Source organism: Bombina bombina, chromosome 11, assembly GCF_027579735.1.
Source record: "Bombina bombina isolate aBomBom1 chromosome 11, aBomBom1.pri, whole genome shotgun sequence".
Classification (NCBI taxonomy): domain Eukaryota; kingdom Metazoa; phylum Chordata; class Amphibia; order Anura; family Bombinatoridae; genus Bombina; species Bombina bombina.
The window spans coordinates 91151505-91167378 of NC_069509.1; the positions used below are offsets into that span (position 1 = coordinate 91151505).

Consider the following 15874-nt stretch of genomic DNA (forward strand, 5'->3'; position numbering starts at 1 on the left):
TCATCTGAAAAATGAGAAGTTTTAAAAGACCTTTTACGTTTACTAGAAGGAGGAATAACAGACATAGCCTTCTTAATGGATTTAGACACAAAATCTCTTATGTTAACAGGAACACTAGTATTAGATGTTGATGGAACAGCAACAGGTAATGTAACAGTACTAAAGGAAATATTATCTGCATTAACAAGTTTGTCATGACATTCATTACAAACAACAGCTGGAGGAACAGATACCACAAGTTTACAGCAAATACACTTAACTTTGGTAGATCCAGCACCAGGCAGCGTTTTTCCAGAAGTATCTTCTGACTCAGTGTCAATCTGGGACATCTTGCAATATGTAATAGAAAAAACAACATATAAAGCAAAATTGATCAAATTCCTTAAATGACAGTTTCAGGAATGGGAAAAAATGCCAGTGAACAAGCTTCTAGCAACCAGAAGCAATAAATAATGAGACTTAAATAATGTGGAGACAATACTGACGCCCATATTTTTTTAGCGCCAAAAAAGACGCCCACATTATTTGGCGCCAAAAATGACACCACATCCGGAACGCCGACACTTTTGGCGCAAAAAAACGTCAAAAAATGACGCAACTTCCGGCGACACGTATGACGCCGGAAACAGAAAAAAAATTTTGCGCCAAAAAAGTCCACGCCAAAAATGACGCAATAAAATGAAGCATTTTCAGCCCCCGCGAGCCTAACAGCCCACAGGGAAAAAAGTCAAATTTTAAGGTAAGAAAAAAATTGATTTATTCATATGCATTATCCCAAATATGAAACTGACTGTCTGAAATAAGGAACGTTGAACATCCTGAGTCAAGGCAAATAAATGTTTGAATACATATATTTAGAACTTTATATAAAAGTGCCCAACCATAGCTTAGAGTGTCACAGAAAATAAGACTTACTTACCCCAGGACACTCATCTACATGTAGTAGAAAGCCAAACCAGTACTGAAACAAGAATCAGCAGAGGTAATGGTATATATAAGAGTATATCGTCGATCTGAAAAGGGAGGTAAGAGATGAATCTCTACGACCGATAACAGAGAACCTATGAAATAGACCCCGTAGAAGGAGATCATTGAATTCAAATAGGCAATACTCTCCTTACATCCCTCTGACATTCACTGCACGCTGAGAGGAAAACCGGGCTCCAACCTGCTGCGGAGCGCATATCAACGTAGAATCTAGCACAAACTTACTTCACCACCTCCATAGGAGGCAAAGTTTGTAAAACTGATTTGTGGGTGTGGTGAGGGGTGTATTTATAGGCATTTTGAGGTTTGGGAAACTTTGCCCCTCCTGGTAGGAATGTATATCCCATACGTCACTAGCTCATGGACTCTTGCTAATTACATGAAAGAAAAGAGCATTTTTTTAAAAAGCATTTAAAATATATTTAAACAATCAGGCTAAAATAAGTCAAGCTGAGACTACCAAAAGTTGCCTCAGAAGAAGCAAAAACATCAAAATGGTAGAATTTGGGGGCGGAGTCAACTGATGAAACGGCCGGACGTGTTCCTGAGCTGTGATTAATTCACAAATATATACTCTGAACTTCTATAACAAGGCCACGATTGAAATCACCTTTAAGACTACTGTAGGAGACAGCAAGATTGAATCGAGGTCGCACTACCAGCCTATGTTTTTCAGTAACGTCATGTGGTGAGCATTGCCATTTAGCATATGGAATGTCTTCTCATAGATGACTCGCATAAATCACAGGCTTAGACTGCTGCATATTCTAGGAAGGAATGATACCGGACTCTATTGCTTGCACAAGCAGTCTGTATGGAATACACATTTGGAGCATTAACCTAGGAGATTGATCTACAACTCTAGGAACAAGCCTTAGAACCGGAATAGGCTAATACTTGAACTGAACTTGACTAGCACTACTTGATAATCTAGAGTAGATCATGCTACAGGGCATTGGGGCACAAATTATTCCTATAGTTCACACTACAGTTGTTGAGATACTTAAATTTATAATAGGGGAATTTTGCTCACTCCTTCACATTTGCAGCTAACTCCAGTTTGCCTTTCTTTTCAGATAATGTAACTCAAACTTATTCATAGGACTACTAGTATTCAACTGTACTTACTTAGCTCTACTTAAAAGTATGCCATAGAGAAGTTAAAACCTAACAGTTGAGCTATACTGGCTGACGTTTTGAATATTGCCCTCACACCTATTTTGCTTACACTAGTGTTTTCCCTTACTTTAGTAGCTATGTACTGGTAACACAGCTTGATCTGATTTTAAGCTTGAGGCTATTACACCTCACATATTTTACTGCGGCCTTGCACAATTAATTATCTTTTTAGACAGTTGGTGTTTCCCTGTCTGCGGCCGGGATAGTGAAGCACAGTTGCTTTAGCCAGTGAGGTAGTATATATTCTTTACTGACCTTATAGCTACTAAAGTGCAGTAGAAGCCATGTAACTTTAAAGCCTAACTTAAAGGACCAGTCAACACATTAGATTTGCATAATCAACAAATGCAAGATAACAAGACAATGCAATAGCACTTAGTCTGAACTTCAAATGAGTAGTAGATTTTTTTATAAAAAATTTCAAAGTTATGTATATTTCCACTCCCCTTGTACCATGTGATAGCAATCAGCCAATCACAAATGCATATACGTATAGTCTGAATTCTTGCACATGCTCAGTAGGATCTGGTGACTCAAAAATTGTAAATATAAAAGACTGTGCACATTTTTTTTAATGGAAGTAAATTGGAAAGTTGTTTAAAATTACATGCTGTATCTGAATCATGAAAATTCAATTTAACCTGAGTGTCCCTTTAACAGACAGTACTGTATTAATATAAACAAACCCATTTACTTTTATATCTTGAGCTATCTTCCAAATTAAGTAACTATATTTACTGGTATCTGAAAATTTTCCATGAAGTAACGGTTATCTCTAGATGCCGCTTTGTGATAGTTTGTTTAATTTTAGCTTTAATTTGTCCCTGTCTTTTTCTTTCCAAATATATTTCATTGCACACACTAGGAGCAGCATCAATTTGAATCCATAGTGGGCCAACAGACGAGAGTCTTTAGTCTTTTTATACTCTGTTAATTCATTTTAGTTACTAGCCTTTTACCTTCATTTATCGTTCACCAGGCTCAAGAGAGGCCATACTGCTAGCTAGTTTATCTCTGTCAAATCTTTACATAATATAGGGGTCCGAGAGTGGCCTCTTGATAATACAGGAGGTACTTAAAACAAACTTAAAAAAGAGGTTTCAGTTGATTTGCTTAAATGCATACAGCCTAAGCTGCAATGTAGCACTGCTTTTTTTGACAATGTCTTTACGGTGGCATGACAAATATATGTAATGATCTCTTAAAAACCTCAATAAAAAATATATTAGAAAAAAAAATAAATGGTAGAATTTAGTAAAAGTATGCAAATTTTGTAAACTGAAGCAACTGAGGTACCTGTGAGGTGGGAGGGTTTTTTATAGAGCTCTTGGGGTTTGGGAATCTTTGCCTCCTCCTAGTGGTAGGGAGGAGTAATTCCCAGGAGTAATGGATTGTGGACTCTCACCACCTGCATGAAAGAAACCTAAGTCAACCTTGTTAAGGTAATAAACTTTCAGACACTACAAAATACCAATACACAGACTTTGTTTTTTTAATACCTGAGGACGAGCAATCTCTGCCATCCGATGATCCCATACTTTGAGGACTCTTTCCCCGGCGGTAAGAAGATACCTGCCATTGTCACTGAGAGCTAGAGCGGAGCAGTACTGCTTATGTATATGTGTCATCTAAGAAAAACAAGATATAAAAAGCCGATTAAAGTGTTCAAAAACGCAGGCTGATTGCAACTAGTATAATAACATCATAATAGCATTAACTATGAAAATAAAGGTAACATTTATTCATATACTGTAATTATTTTTTGTCATGTTCCATGGCAGCATTAAGTAAGAAAAGTCCAACCCTTACACTGACAGGACAGGAACAAACTCAGAATAGAAGCTTCTCTTGAATAACTTTATTTAATGGCATATTTGTTACAGGATGGCCAAAATGATAATTATTGTTATTATTTTCACTTTTATCAGGTCTTCTTTTTTGATCGGTCAGTTTTACAGGGGTCGACAAATCTGTTTACAATTTAGGAGCCGGACAGTCATATTTTTATATAGATATATGGAGAATAACCAAGAAAGTTAGGAGCCAGGGGTAACATTCTAGGAGCCCATGACCCCAAGGCTCCTGGGTTTGTCGAGCTCTGTGTTAACATATTATACACATTTATAAACCTTCTATTCTGGGGAAAAAACATTTGTTGGCTAAAAGAAGCTTCATCCTGAGGACAAACGTAATCTCACAAAGCAAGCGACTATGTTGTGTTTGCTCACAATGTAACACTTTTGGAGGTATTTAAATTCTCAACATGATCTACTCACTTCCTTTACAAGACGGCCAGTCTTTGTATCCAGCCACAGAATCTTATTGCCAGATGTGGTCACCAGCAGGTGGTATGGATGAAGAGGAGAAAATGCTAGGCTCAATGCACTATCCAAACTTGTGCTTTCTAAATCCAAGATACTTACATCTACACGCAGTAGCTGTGGAGGGAGATAAATCGGTAAGATGGAAAAAGTTAGGAATTAAACTGAAATAAAGTGACAACTGTAAATATAAAACAGCTTTATGGAAAGTATTAAAGGGCCATAATACCCAAATGTTTAAACACTTGAAAGTGATGCAGCATAGCTGTAAAAAGCTGATTAGAAAATATCACCTGAACATCTCAAAAGTTCCTCAGTAGCCACCTCCCATTGTAAAGGATTTCTAAGCAGCATTTTAGTGTGTTTGTCCTGGGACATCTGAAGGGACTAGCATCGTGCACTCTCATATTATTTCACCAATCAGGTAAAGGAAGCTTACTATGAAATCTCATGAGAGTTAAGTCAAATCTCATGAGATCACAGTAAGAGTTCATGACCTCAGCACTGCTGATGCTGATTGGCTGCTGTTCATTTCTTCATTTTTTTTAATTTTTTTACCTGCAGCTGGGAGCAGCTGAATATAACTTTTTACACAGAACTTACTCTGCTGAGCTGAGGAAATTGTGAGGTAAAATATCTTCCTTTTTTACATAGAGATGCTCAGGTGATATTTTCCTGTCAGCTTTTTACAGTTATACTGCATCAGTTTCAAGTGATTTAGCATATGAGTATTATGTCCCTTTAAGGATTTGATATTTGGATGAAGACTTCTAGAAGAAAGGGTAAAACTGAATGGTATTCCTTAAAGGGACACTAAACCCAAAAAAAATTCTTTCATGATTCAGATAGAGCATGCAATTTTAAGCAACTTTCTAATTTACTCCTATTATCACTTTTTCTTCGCTCTCTTGCTATCTCTATTTAAAAAGCAGGAATATGATGCATAGGAGCCGTCCCATTTTTGGTTGAGAACCTGGGTTATGCTTGCTTATTGGTGGGTAAATGTAAGACTCCAATAAGCAAGCACTATCCATGGTGCTGAACCTAAAATGGGCTGGCTGCTAACATTTACATTCCTGCTTTTAAAATAAAGATAGCAAGAGAACGAAGAAAAATTGATAATAGGAGTAAATTAAAAAGTTGCTTAAAATTGCATGCTCTGTCTGAATCATGAAATAAAAGATTTGGGTTCAGTGTCCCTTTAAGCCCAATTTATTAAAAGAAAAAAAAATACTTAAAGGGATATTAAACTATAGCTGTCAGCACCATACACGTCACTTAAGCAAGTTTGAGGATAGAAGCATAAAACCTTATTATGCCTTCAAATGCTTGGCTAGGACAATTTTTTTTTTCATGATTCAGATAGAGCTGCAGTTTTAAGCAACTTTCTAATTTACTCCTATTATCATTTTTTCTTTGTTCTCTTGCTATCTTTATTTGAAAAAGAAGGACTCTAAGCTAAAATGCCGGGCTATTTTTGGTTTAGCACCCTGGATAGCGCTTGCTGATTGGTGGCTACATTTAGCTACCAATCAGCAAGTGCAACCCAGGTTCTGAACCAAAAATGGGCCAGCGTCTAAGCTTTACATTCTTGCTTTTTCAAATAAAGATAGCGAGTGAACAAAGAAAAAACATAATTTATGTAAGAACTTACCTGATAAATTCATTTCTTTCATATTAGCAAGAGTCCATGAGCTAGTGACGTATGGGATATACATTCCTACCAGGAGGGGCAAAGTTTCCCAAACCTCAAAATGCCTATAAATACACCCCTCACCACACCCACAATTCAGTTTAACGAATAGCCAAGAAGTGGGGTGATAAAAAAGTGCGAAAGCATATAAAATAAGGAATTGGAATAATTGTGCTTTATACAAAAATCATAACCACCACAAAAAAAGGGCGGGCCTCATGGACTCTTGCTAATATGAAAGAAATGAATTTATCAGGTAAGTTCTTACATAAATTATGTTTTCTTTCATGTAATTAGCAAGAGTCCATGAGCTAATGGCGTATGGGATAATGACTACCCAAGAAGTGGATCTTTCCACACAAGAGTCACTAGAGAGGGAGGGATAAAATAAAGACAGCCAATTCCTGCTGAAAATAATCCACACCCAAAATAAAGTTTAACGAAAAACATAAGCAGAAGATTCAAACTGAAACCGCTGCCTGAAGTACTTTTCTACCAAAACTGCTTCAGAAGAAGAAAATACATCAAAATGGTAGAATTTAGTAAAAGTATGCAAAGAGGACCAAGTCGCTGCTTTGTAGATCTGGTCAACCGAAGCTTCATTCCTAAACGCCCAGGAAGTAGAAACTGACCTAGTAGAATGAGCTGTAATTCTCTGAGGCGGAGTTTTACCCGACTCAACATAGGCAAGATAAATTAAAGATTTCAACCAAGATGCCAAAGAAATGGCAGAAGCTTTCTGGCCTTTTCTAGAACCGGAAAAGATAACAAATAGACTAGAAGTCTTACGAAAAGATTTCGTAGCTTCAACATAATATTTCAAAGCTCTAACAACATCCAAAGAATGCAACGATTTCTCCTTAGAATTCTTAGGATTAGGACATAATGAAGGAACCACAATTTCTCTACTAATGTTGTTGGAATTCACAACTTTAGGTAAAAATTCAAAAGAAGTTCGTAACACCGCCTTATCCTGATGAAAAATCAGAAAAGGAGACTCACAAGAAAGAGCAGATAATTCAGAAACTCTTCTGGCAGAAGAGATGGCCAAAAGGAACAAAACTTTCCAAGAAAGTAATTTAATATCCAATGAATGCATAGTTTCAAACGGAGGAGCTTGAAGAGCTCCCAGAACCAAATTCAAACTCCAAGGAGGAGAAATTGACTTAATGACAGGTTTTATACGAACCAAAGCTTGTACAAAACAATGAATATCAGGAAGAATAGCAATCTTTCTGTGAAAAAGAACAGAAAGAGCAGAGATTTGTCCTTTCAAAGAACTTGCGGACAAACCTTTATCTAAACCATCCTGAAGGAACTGTAAAATTCTCGGTATTCTAAAAGAATGCCAGGAAAAATGATGAGAAAGACACCAAGAAATATAAGTCTTCCAGACTCTATAATATATCTCTCGAGATACAGATTTACGAGCCTGTAACATAGTATTAATCACAGAGTCAGAGAAACCTCTTTGACCAAGAATCAAGCGTTCAATCTCCATACCTTTAAATTTAAGGATTTCAGATCCTGATGGAAAAAAAGGACCTTGTGACAGAAGGTCTGGTCTTAACGGAAGAGTCCACGGTTGGCAAGAGGCCATCCGGACAAGATCCGCATACCAAAACCTGTGAGGCCATGCCGGAGCTACCAGCAGAACAAACGAGCATTCCTTCAGAATCTTGGAGATTACTCTTGGAAGAAGAACTAGAGGCGGAAAGATATAGGCAGGATGATACTTCCAAGGAAGTGATAATGCATCCACTGCCTCCGCCTGAAGATCCCGGGATCTGGACAGATACCTGGGAAGTTTCTTGTTTAGATGGGACGCCATCAGATCTATTTCTGGAAGTTCCCACATTTGAACAATCTGAAGAAAAACCTCTGGGTGAAGAGAACATTCGCCCGGATGCAACGTTTGGCGACTGAGATAATCCGCTTCCCAATTGTCTACACCTGGGATATGAACCGCAGAGATTAGACAGGAGCTGGATTCCGCCCAAACCAAAATTCGAGATACTTCTTTCATAGCCAGAGGACTGTGAGTCCCTCCTTGATGATTGATGTATGCCACAGTTGTGACATTGTCTGTCTGAAAACAAATGAACGATTCTCTCTTCAGAAGAGGCCAAAACTGAAGAGCTCTGAAAATTGCACGGAGTTCCAAAATATTGATCGGTAATCTCACCTCCTGAGATTCCCAAACTCCTTGTGCCGTCAGAGATCCCCACACAGCTCCCCAACCTGTGAGACTTGCATCTGTTGAAATTACAGTCCAGGTCGGAAGCACAAAAGAAGCCCCCTGAATTAAACGATGGTGATCTGTCCACCATGTTAGAGAGTGTCGAACAATCGGTTTTAAAGATATTAATTGAGATATCTTCGTGTAATCCTTGCACCATTGCTTCAGCATACAGAGCTGAAGAGGTCGCATGTGAAAACGAGCAAAGGGGATCGCGTCCGATGCAGCAGTCATAAGACCTAGAATTTCCATGCATAAGGCTACCGAAGGGAATGATTGTGACTGAAGGTTTCGACAAGCTGTAATCAACTTTAGACGTCTCTTGTCTGTTAAAGACAGAGTCATGGACACTGAATCCATCTGGAAACCCAGAAAGGTTACCCTTGTCTGAGGAATCAAAGAACTTTTTGGTAAATTGATCCTCCAACCATGATCTTGAAGAAACAACACAAGTCGATTCGTATGAGATTCTGCTAAATGTAAAGACTGAGCAAGTACCAAGATATCGTCCAAATAAGGAAATACCACAATACCCTGTTCTCTGATTACAGACAGCAGGGCACCGAGAACCTTTGTAAAAATTCTTGGAGCTGTAGCTAGGCCAAACGGCAGAGCCACAAATTGGTAATGCTTGTCCAGAAACGAGAATCTCAGAAACTGATAATGATCTGGATGAATCGGAATATGCAGATATGCATCCTGTAAATCTATTGTGGACATATAATTCCCTTGCTGAACAAAAGGTAAGATAGTCCTTACAGTTACCATCTTGAACGTTGGTATCCTTACATAACGATTCAATATTTTTAGATCCAGAACTGGTCTGAAAGAATTCTCCTTCTTTGGTACAATGAAGAGATTTGAATAAAACCCCATCCCCTGTTCCGGAACTGGAACTGGCATAATTACTCCAGTCAACTCTAGATCTGAAACACATTTCAGAAATGCTTGAGCTTTTACTGGATTTACTGGGACACGGGAAAGAAAAAATCTCTTTGCAGGAGGTCTCAACTTGAAACCAATTCTGTACCCTTCTGAAACAATGCTCTGAATCCAAAGATTGTGAACAGAATTGATCCAAATTTCCTTGAAAAAACGTAACCTGCCCCCTACCAGCTGAGCTGGAATGAGGGCCGCACCTTCATGTGGACTTAGAAGCAGGCTTTGCCTTTCTAGCTGGCTTGGATTTATTCCAAACTGGAGATGGTCTCCAAACTGAAACTGCTCCTGAGGATGAAGGATCAGGCTTTTGTTCTTTGTTGAAACGAAAGGAACGAAAACGATTATTAGCCCTGTTTTTACCTTTAGATTTTTTATCCTGAGGTAAAAAAGTTCCTTTCCCACCAGTAACAGTTGAAATAATGGAATCCAACTGAGAACCAAATAATTTGTTACCCTGGAAAGAAATGGAAAGTAAAGTTGATTTAGAAGCCATATCAGCATTCCAAGTTTTAAGCCATAAAGCTCTTCTAGCTAAAATAGCTAGAGACATAAACCTGACATCAACTCTGATAATATCAAAAAATGGCATCACAGATAAAATTATTAGCATGTTGAAGAAGAATAATAATATCATGAGAATCACGATGTGTTACTTGTTGCGCTAAAGTTTCCAACCAAAAAGTTGAAGCTGCAGCAACATCAGCCAAAGATATAGCAGGTCTAAGAAGATTACCTGAACACAGATAAGCTTTTCTTAGAAAGGACTCAATTTTCCTATCTAGAGGATCCTTAAACGAAGTACCATCTGACGTAGGAATAGTAGTACGTTTAGCAAGGGTAGAAATAGCCCCATCAACTTTAGGGATCTTGTCCCAAAATTCCAGTCTGTCAGACGGCACAGGATATAATTGCTTAAAACGTTTAGAAGGAGTAAATGAATTACCCAAATTATCCCATTCTTTGGAAATTACTGCAGAAATAGCATCAGGGACAGGAAAAACTTCTGGAATAACTACAGGAGATTTAAAAACCTTATTTAAACGTTTAGATTTAGTATCAAGAGGACCAGAATCCTCTATTTCTAAAGCAATTAGGACTTCTTTAAGTAAAGAACGAATAAATTCCATTTTAAATAAATATGAAGATTTATCAGCATCAACCTCTGAGACAGAATCCTCTGAACCAGAGGAATCATCAGAATCAGAATGATGATGTTCAGTTAAAAATTCATCTGTAGGGAGAGAAGTTTTAAAAGATTTTTTACGTTTACTAGAAGGAGAAATAACAGACATAGCCTTCTTGATGGATTCAGAAACAAAATCTCTTATATTATCAGGAACATTCTGCACCTTAGATGTTGAAGGAACTGCAACAGGCAATGGTACTTTACTAAAGGAAATATTATCTGCTTTAACAAGTTTGTCATGACAATCAATACAAACAACAGCTGGAGAAATAGCTACCAAAAGTTTACAGCAGATACACTTAGCTTTGGTAGATTCAGCACTTGACAGCGATTTTCCTGTAGTATCTTCTGACTCAGATGCAACGTGAGACATCTTGCAATATGTAAGAGAAAAAACAACATATATATATAAAGCAAAATTGATCAAATTCCTTAAATGACAGTTTCAGGAATGGGAAAAAATGCCAAAGAACAAGCTTCTAGCAACCAGAAGCAATAAAAAATGAGACTTAAATAATGTGGAGACAAAAGTGACGCCCATATTTTTTCGCGCCAAATAAGACGCCCACATTATTTGGCGCCTAAATGCTTTTTGGCGCCAAAAATGACGCCACATCCGGAACGCCGACATTTTTGGCGCAAAATAACGTCAAAAAATGACGCAACTTCCGGCGACATGTATGACACCGGAAACGGAAATAGAATTTTTGCGCCAAAAAAGTCCGCGCCAAGAATGACGCAATAAAATGAAGCATTTTCAGCCCCCGCGAGCCTAACAGCCCACAGGGAAAAAGTCAAATTTTAAGGTAAGAAAAATGTTAAAATGCATTATCCCAAATATGAAACTGACTGTCTGAAAATAAGGAAAGTTGAACATTCTGAGTCAAGGCAAATAAATGTTTGAATACATATATTTAGAACTTTATAAACAAAGTGCCCAACCATAGCTAGGAGTGTCACAGAAAATAAGACTTACTTACCCCAGGACACTCATCTACATATAGTAGATAGCCAAACCAGTACTGAAACGAGAATCAGCAGAGGTAATGGTATATATAAGAGTATATCGTCGATCTGAAAAGGGAGGTAAGAGATGAATCTCTACGACCGATAACAGAGAACCTATGAAATAGACCCCTTAGAAGGAGATCACTGCATTCAAATAGGCAATACTCCTCACATCCCTCTGACATTCACTGCACGCTGAGAGGAAAACCGGGCTCCAACTTGCTGCGGAGCGCATATCAACGTAGAATCTAGCACAAACTTACTTCACCACCTCCATCGGAGGCAAAGTTTGTAAAACTGAATTGTGGGTGTGGTGAGGGGTGTATTTATAGGCATTTTAAGGTTTGGGAAACTTTGCCCCTCCTGGTAGGAATGTATATCCCATACGTCACTAGCTCATGGACTCTTGCTAATTACATGAAAGAAATTGATAATAGGAGTAAATTAGAAAGTTGCTTAAAAAATTGCATGCTCTATCTGAATCATGAAAGAAAATGGGTTTAGTGTCCCTTTAAAGATAGCTGCTTTACTATACTTGATTGTTAAAATAGATGGCCTGGCTTTCCTCCATTTAAAACTGGGTGCAACAGTAATGGGTTGCTTCAATACAGACCAGTCATAACTAAATGAAACTTGAAAGTTACACAGTAAAACACTTTTCTTACAGTAAATGCATGTTTTATTGTCTACCAATTGAATACATTAGTAGCTGTACTTTTAATTATAAGAGAAACACAACAACTGAAAAACTTGAAAGCAAATAATGTGACATAGATGAATACAACTTATTAGGAATTCAGTATTATGTAGTTATAAATAAAGTTATTGAAGCTTTCAAATGCTTCAATAAATGATTGGGGGTAATCTCAAAGATGCACCGTAACACATGCACGTTTCCAATCATCTTTTCCCTGGTTCATGTACATAAAATAGATTAAATAAAACTGTGCAAGTGATTTCCGAATGTATGGCTACCTCATCCAATGTACGGCCGTCCATGACTGTCACTGTGTACTCAGAGGGGCCAACAAAAGCAAGAAGTCGACCGTTACGGCTCAGAGACAAAGCCTGAGGTCCCCTCTCGGAATCCTTACACACCACGTTCCCTATACAGAAATAGAAATTAAAGGCAAGTTAAATGTACAGGGAGCAGTGTTATCTATATTATTTCTATATTTTGCATTACTGGTCCTAGCTCACTATGTGGTTAACCCCTTTGCAGAGGTTAAACACATAGGTGAAGTCTTGTACAGAGACTGCTGGTCATTCAATCAGAAGCAGCAGTCACATGATCCTGCAATCACCAGTTGTGTCCTGCTCTAAACCTTTAAGGCTTGCAGCTCCGGAGCTTGACTTTACCTACGCGTTTATCCTTGTTGTGGTTATAATCAGTAACGCAAAAAAATCAGAGCATGTCCTTTTTTACTACTACTAAATAACTGGAGCAAGAACTTAAAATGGGAACTAAGTAAAAACAAAATTTCTCAAGAAAGGAAAAAAAGACTGTGTGAACGGTAGAGAAACAAATATGGAAATAAAATATATATTTTTCTCTATTAAAGGACCAGTCAACACAGTAGATTTGCATAATCAACTAATGCACGATAACTAGACAATGCAATAGCACTTAGTCTGAACTTCAAATTATTAGTAGATTTTTTTTATGACAATTTTAAAAGTTATGTCTATTTCCACTCCCCCTGTACCATGTGACAGCCATCAGCCAATCACAAATGCATATACATATATATTCTGTGATTTCTTGCACATGCTCAGTAGGAGCTGGTGACTCAAAAAGTTTAAATATAAAAAGACTGTGCACATTTTGTTAATGGAAATAAATTGGAAAGTTGTTTAAAATTACTGCTTTATCTGAATAATGAAAGTTTAATTTTGACTTGAGTGTCCTTTTAAATACATCTTTATAGACTCACCAAGCACCCGCAGGACATGCTGCTCCCTCTGGGCAATATTGTACAGCGCTAATGAGCCTAAAGCGCATGTGCTGTACATCAGACCGCCATCAGGAGAGAAGTGGAGGCCAGTGATTTCTCCTCTATGCTGTCTGTACAAGACATGAAAGACATTTATCAAATAAGTCCCATGATATCAAGCATTATGTATCAAAAGTAGTAAGAATACTAGTGGCCTCTTATGTATATTAAAGGACCAGTTAATACAGTAGATTTGCATAATCAACAAATGCATGATAAGATATTGCAATAGCCCTAAGTCTGAGCTTCAAATGAGTAGTAGATTTTTTATCTGACAAATTTCAGTTATGTCTATTTCCACTCACAATGCATCATGTGACAGACATCAGCCAATCACAAATGCATATAAATATATATTATGGGAATTCTTGCACATACTCAGTAGGAGCTGGTGACTCAACAAGTGTAAATATAAAAAGACTGTGCACATTTTGTTAATGGAATTAAATTGGAAAGTTGTTTAAAATTGCACACTCTATCTGAATCATGAAAGTTTCATTTTGACTTAAGTGTCCCTTTAAAGAAAGACTTGATATGTTATGCACTGAAAACATGATTAGTATTAGTATGCCAATCTCATAACACTCATATAACAGAGAACTGCTTCTGTAGCCCCCGAGATATAAATACAATGGGTGTAACATTTGTTCTTACTTGTGTTCTGCCTGCAGAGTTGTACTAGTAATGTCAAAAAACCTCACCACCCCACTACTAAATCCACAGGCGAGGGCCTGACAAATGGGATGAAAGACCACAGTACATGGGGTTTCCTCATTGGCTGTGAAATCATATAGCTGGAATTACAGGAAAAAAGAGTAAAAAATTATTATTATACTCCAGTGTCAATGTAATAGTAAAAATGAATGAAAGCTAACACTTAGCAAATGTTAAGGGATACATCTCTCTTAAAGGGATATGAATCACAAAATGTTCTTTTGGGAATCAGACAGAGCATACAATTTGTAAAAAAAAATCCAATTTACTTCTATTATAAAATTTGCTTCATTCCCATGAAATTCTTTGTTGAAGAGACCCCTAGGTAGTTGTCTGGAGCGCTACATGGCAAGAAATAGTGCTGCCATCAAGTGCTCTTACAAAATGATCAAATTCTTGCAAAACTGCTGCAATATAGTGCTCCAAAAATGGGCCAGCTGCTAAGCTTATATCCCTATTTTTCAACAAAAGATACGAAGAAAATTATGAAAAATAAATTGACACTAGAAGTGGTGTAAAACTGCATGCTCTATCTGAATTATGAAATAAAAATGTTGGGTTTCATATACCTTTAAGGGGTTCATCCTAAATTCTAGAGGTACAGCATAATTTTAGTAATGTTACGCTGAATTTGTAGCTTAGTCTTAGGGCCCAATTATTAAAGGAACAGTCAACACAGTAGATTTGCATAATCAACAAATTCAAGATAACAAAACAATGCAATAGCACTTAGTCTGAACTTCAAATGAGTAGTAGATTTTTTTTCTGACAATTTTAAAAGTTATGTCTATTTCCACTCCCCCTGTACCATGTGACAGCCATCTGCCAATCACAAATGCATACACGTACCATGTGACAGCCATCAGCCATTCACAAATGCATACACACTTATTCTTGCACACGCTCAGTAGGAGCTGGTGACTCAAAAAGTTAAAATATAAAAAGACTGTGCACATTTTGTTAATGGAAGTAAATTGGAAAGTTGTTTAAAATGGCATGAAAAATGAAAATTTAATTTTGATTGAGTGTCCCTTTAAAAATTAACTGCCACAGAGGAAAAACACACACATTAAAACAATATGATTACAAATTTGAGCATTATATAATAATGTATGTGTATCTCCTTCACACCCAAGACCTGATAATCAATCTTTGGAGGCTTTTTGGTTATATCACAATCTATACATCACTCCTTCACACCCAGAACCCTGCATAGCTAGATAAAAAGCTCTCAAGCCTTTCTAAAATTCTTTAAAAGGGAGCTCACAGAACTGACAAGACGTCTTTGATCATTCTTTGATAATCTCGCAAGAGCGTAGAACCCTAGATCATCGGGAACTCAAAACCTCAATTAGGGCCTTATTGACAAACACTCGCCGCATAGAGAGAAATCAGACAAAATCTTTGTTGTTTCTTTTCTTTAGCATTATATTGCAGTGTAGGGGGTCTCTCCTTCACATCCAGAACCTTATACGGCTAAAAGTTGTCATTATAAAATTGACAAACATAGTATTGCTCAGGAGATTTCATAGATCATCTCACCAAAGCAGAGAGCATTAAATCATCAGGCTCTTAATGAGAGAAACAGCTAAGATGTGTCATCTCTCATAT

At 37.4% G+C, this 15874-nt stretch overlaps 1 protein-coding gene across 1 annotated transcript in view; it reads right to left on the minus strand.

The window, feature by feature from the left end:
• WDR90 (WD repeat domain 90) overlaps positions 1-15874 on the minus strand; it is a 213155-nt gene that overhangs the window by 82497 nt on the left and 114784 nt on the right. The window contains exons 18-22 of the mRNA XM_053694218.1: positions 14204-14343; positions 13490-13620; positions 12531-12661; positions 4443-4604; positions 3666-3794 (exon numbers count right to left, since the gene is read on the minus strand). Of these exons, the coding sequence (XP_053550193.1) occupies positions 3666-3794; positions 4443-4604; positions 12531-12661; positions 13490-13620; positions 14204-14343 (693 nt within the window). The remainder of the gene's footprint in view (positions 1-3665; positions 3795-4442; positions 4605-12530; positions 12662-13489; positions 13621-14203; positions 14344-15874) is intronic.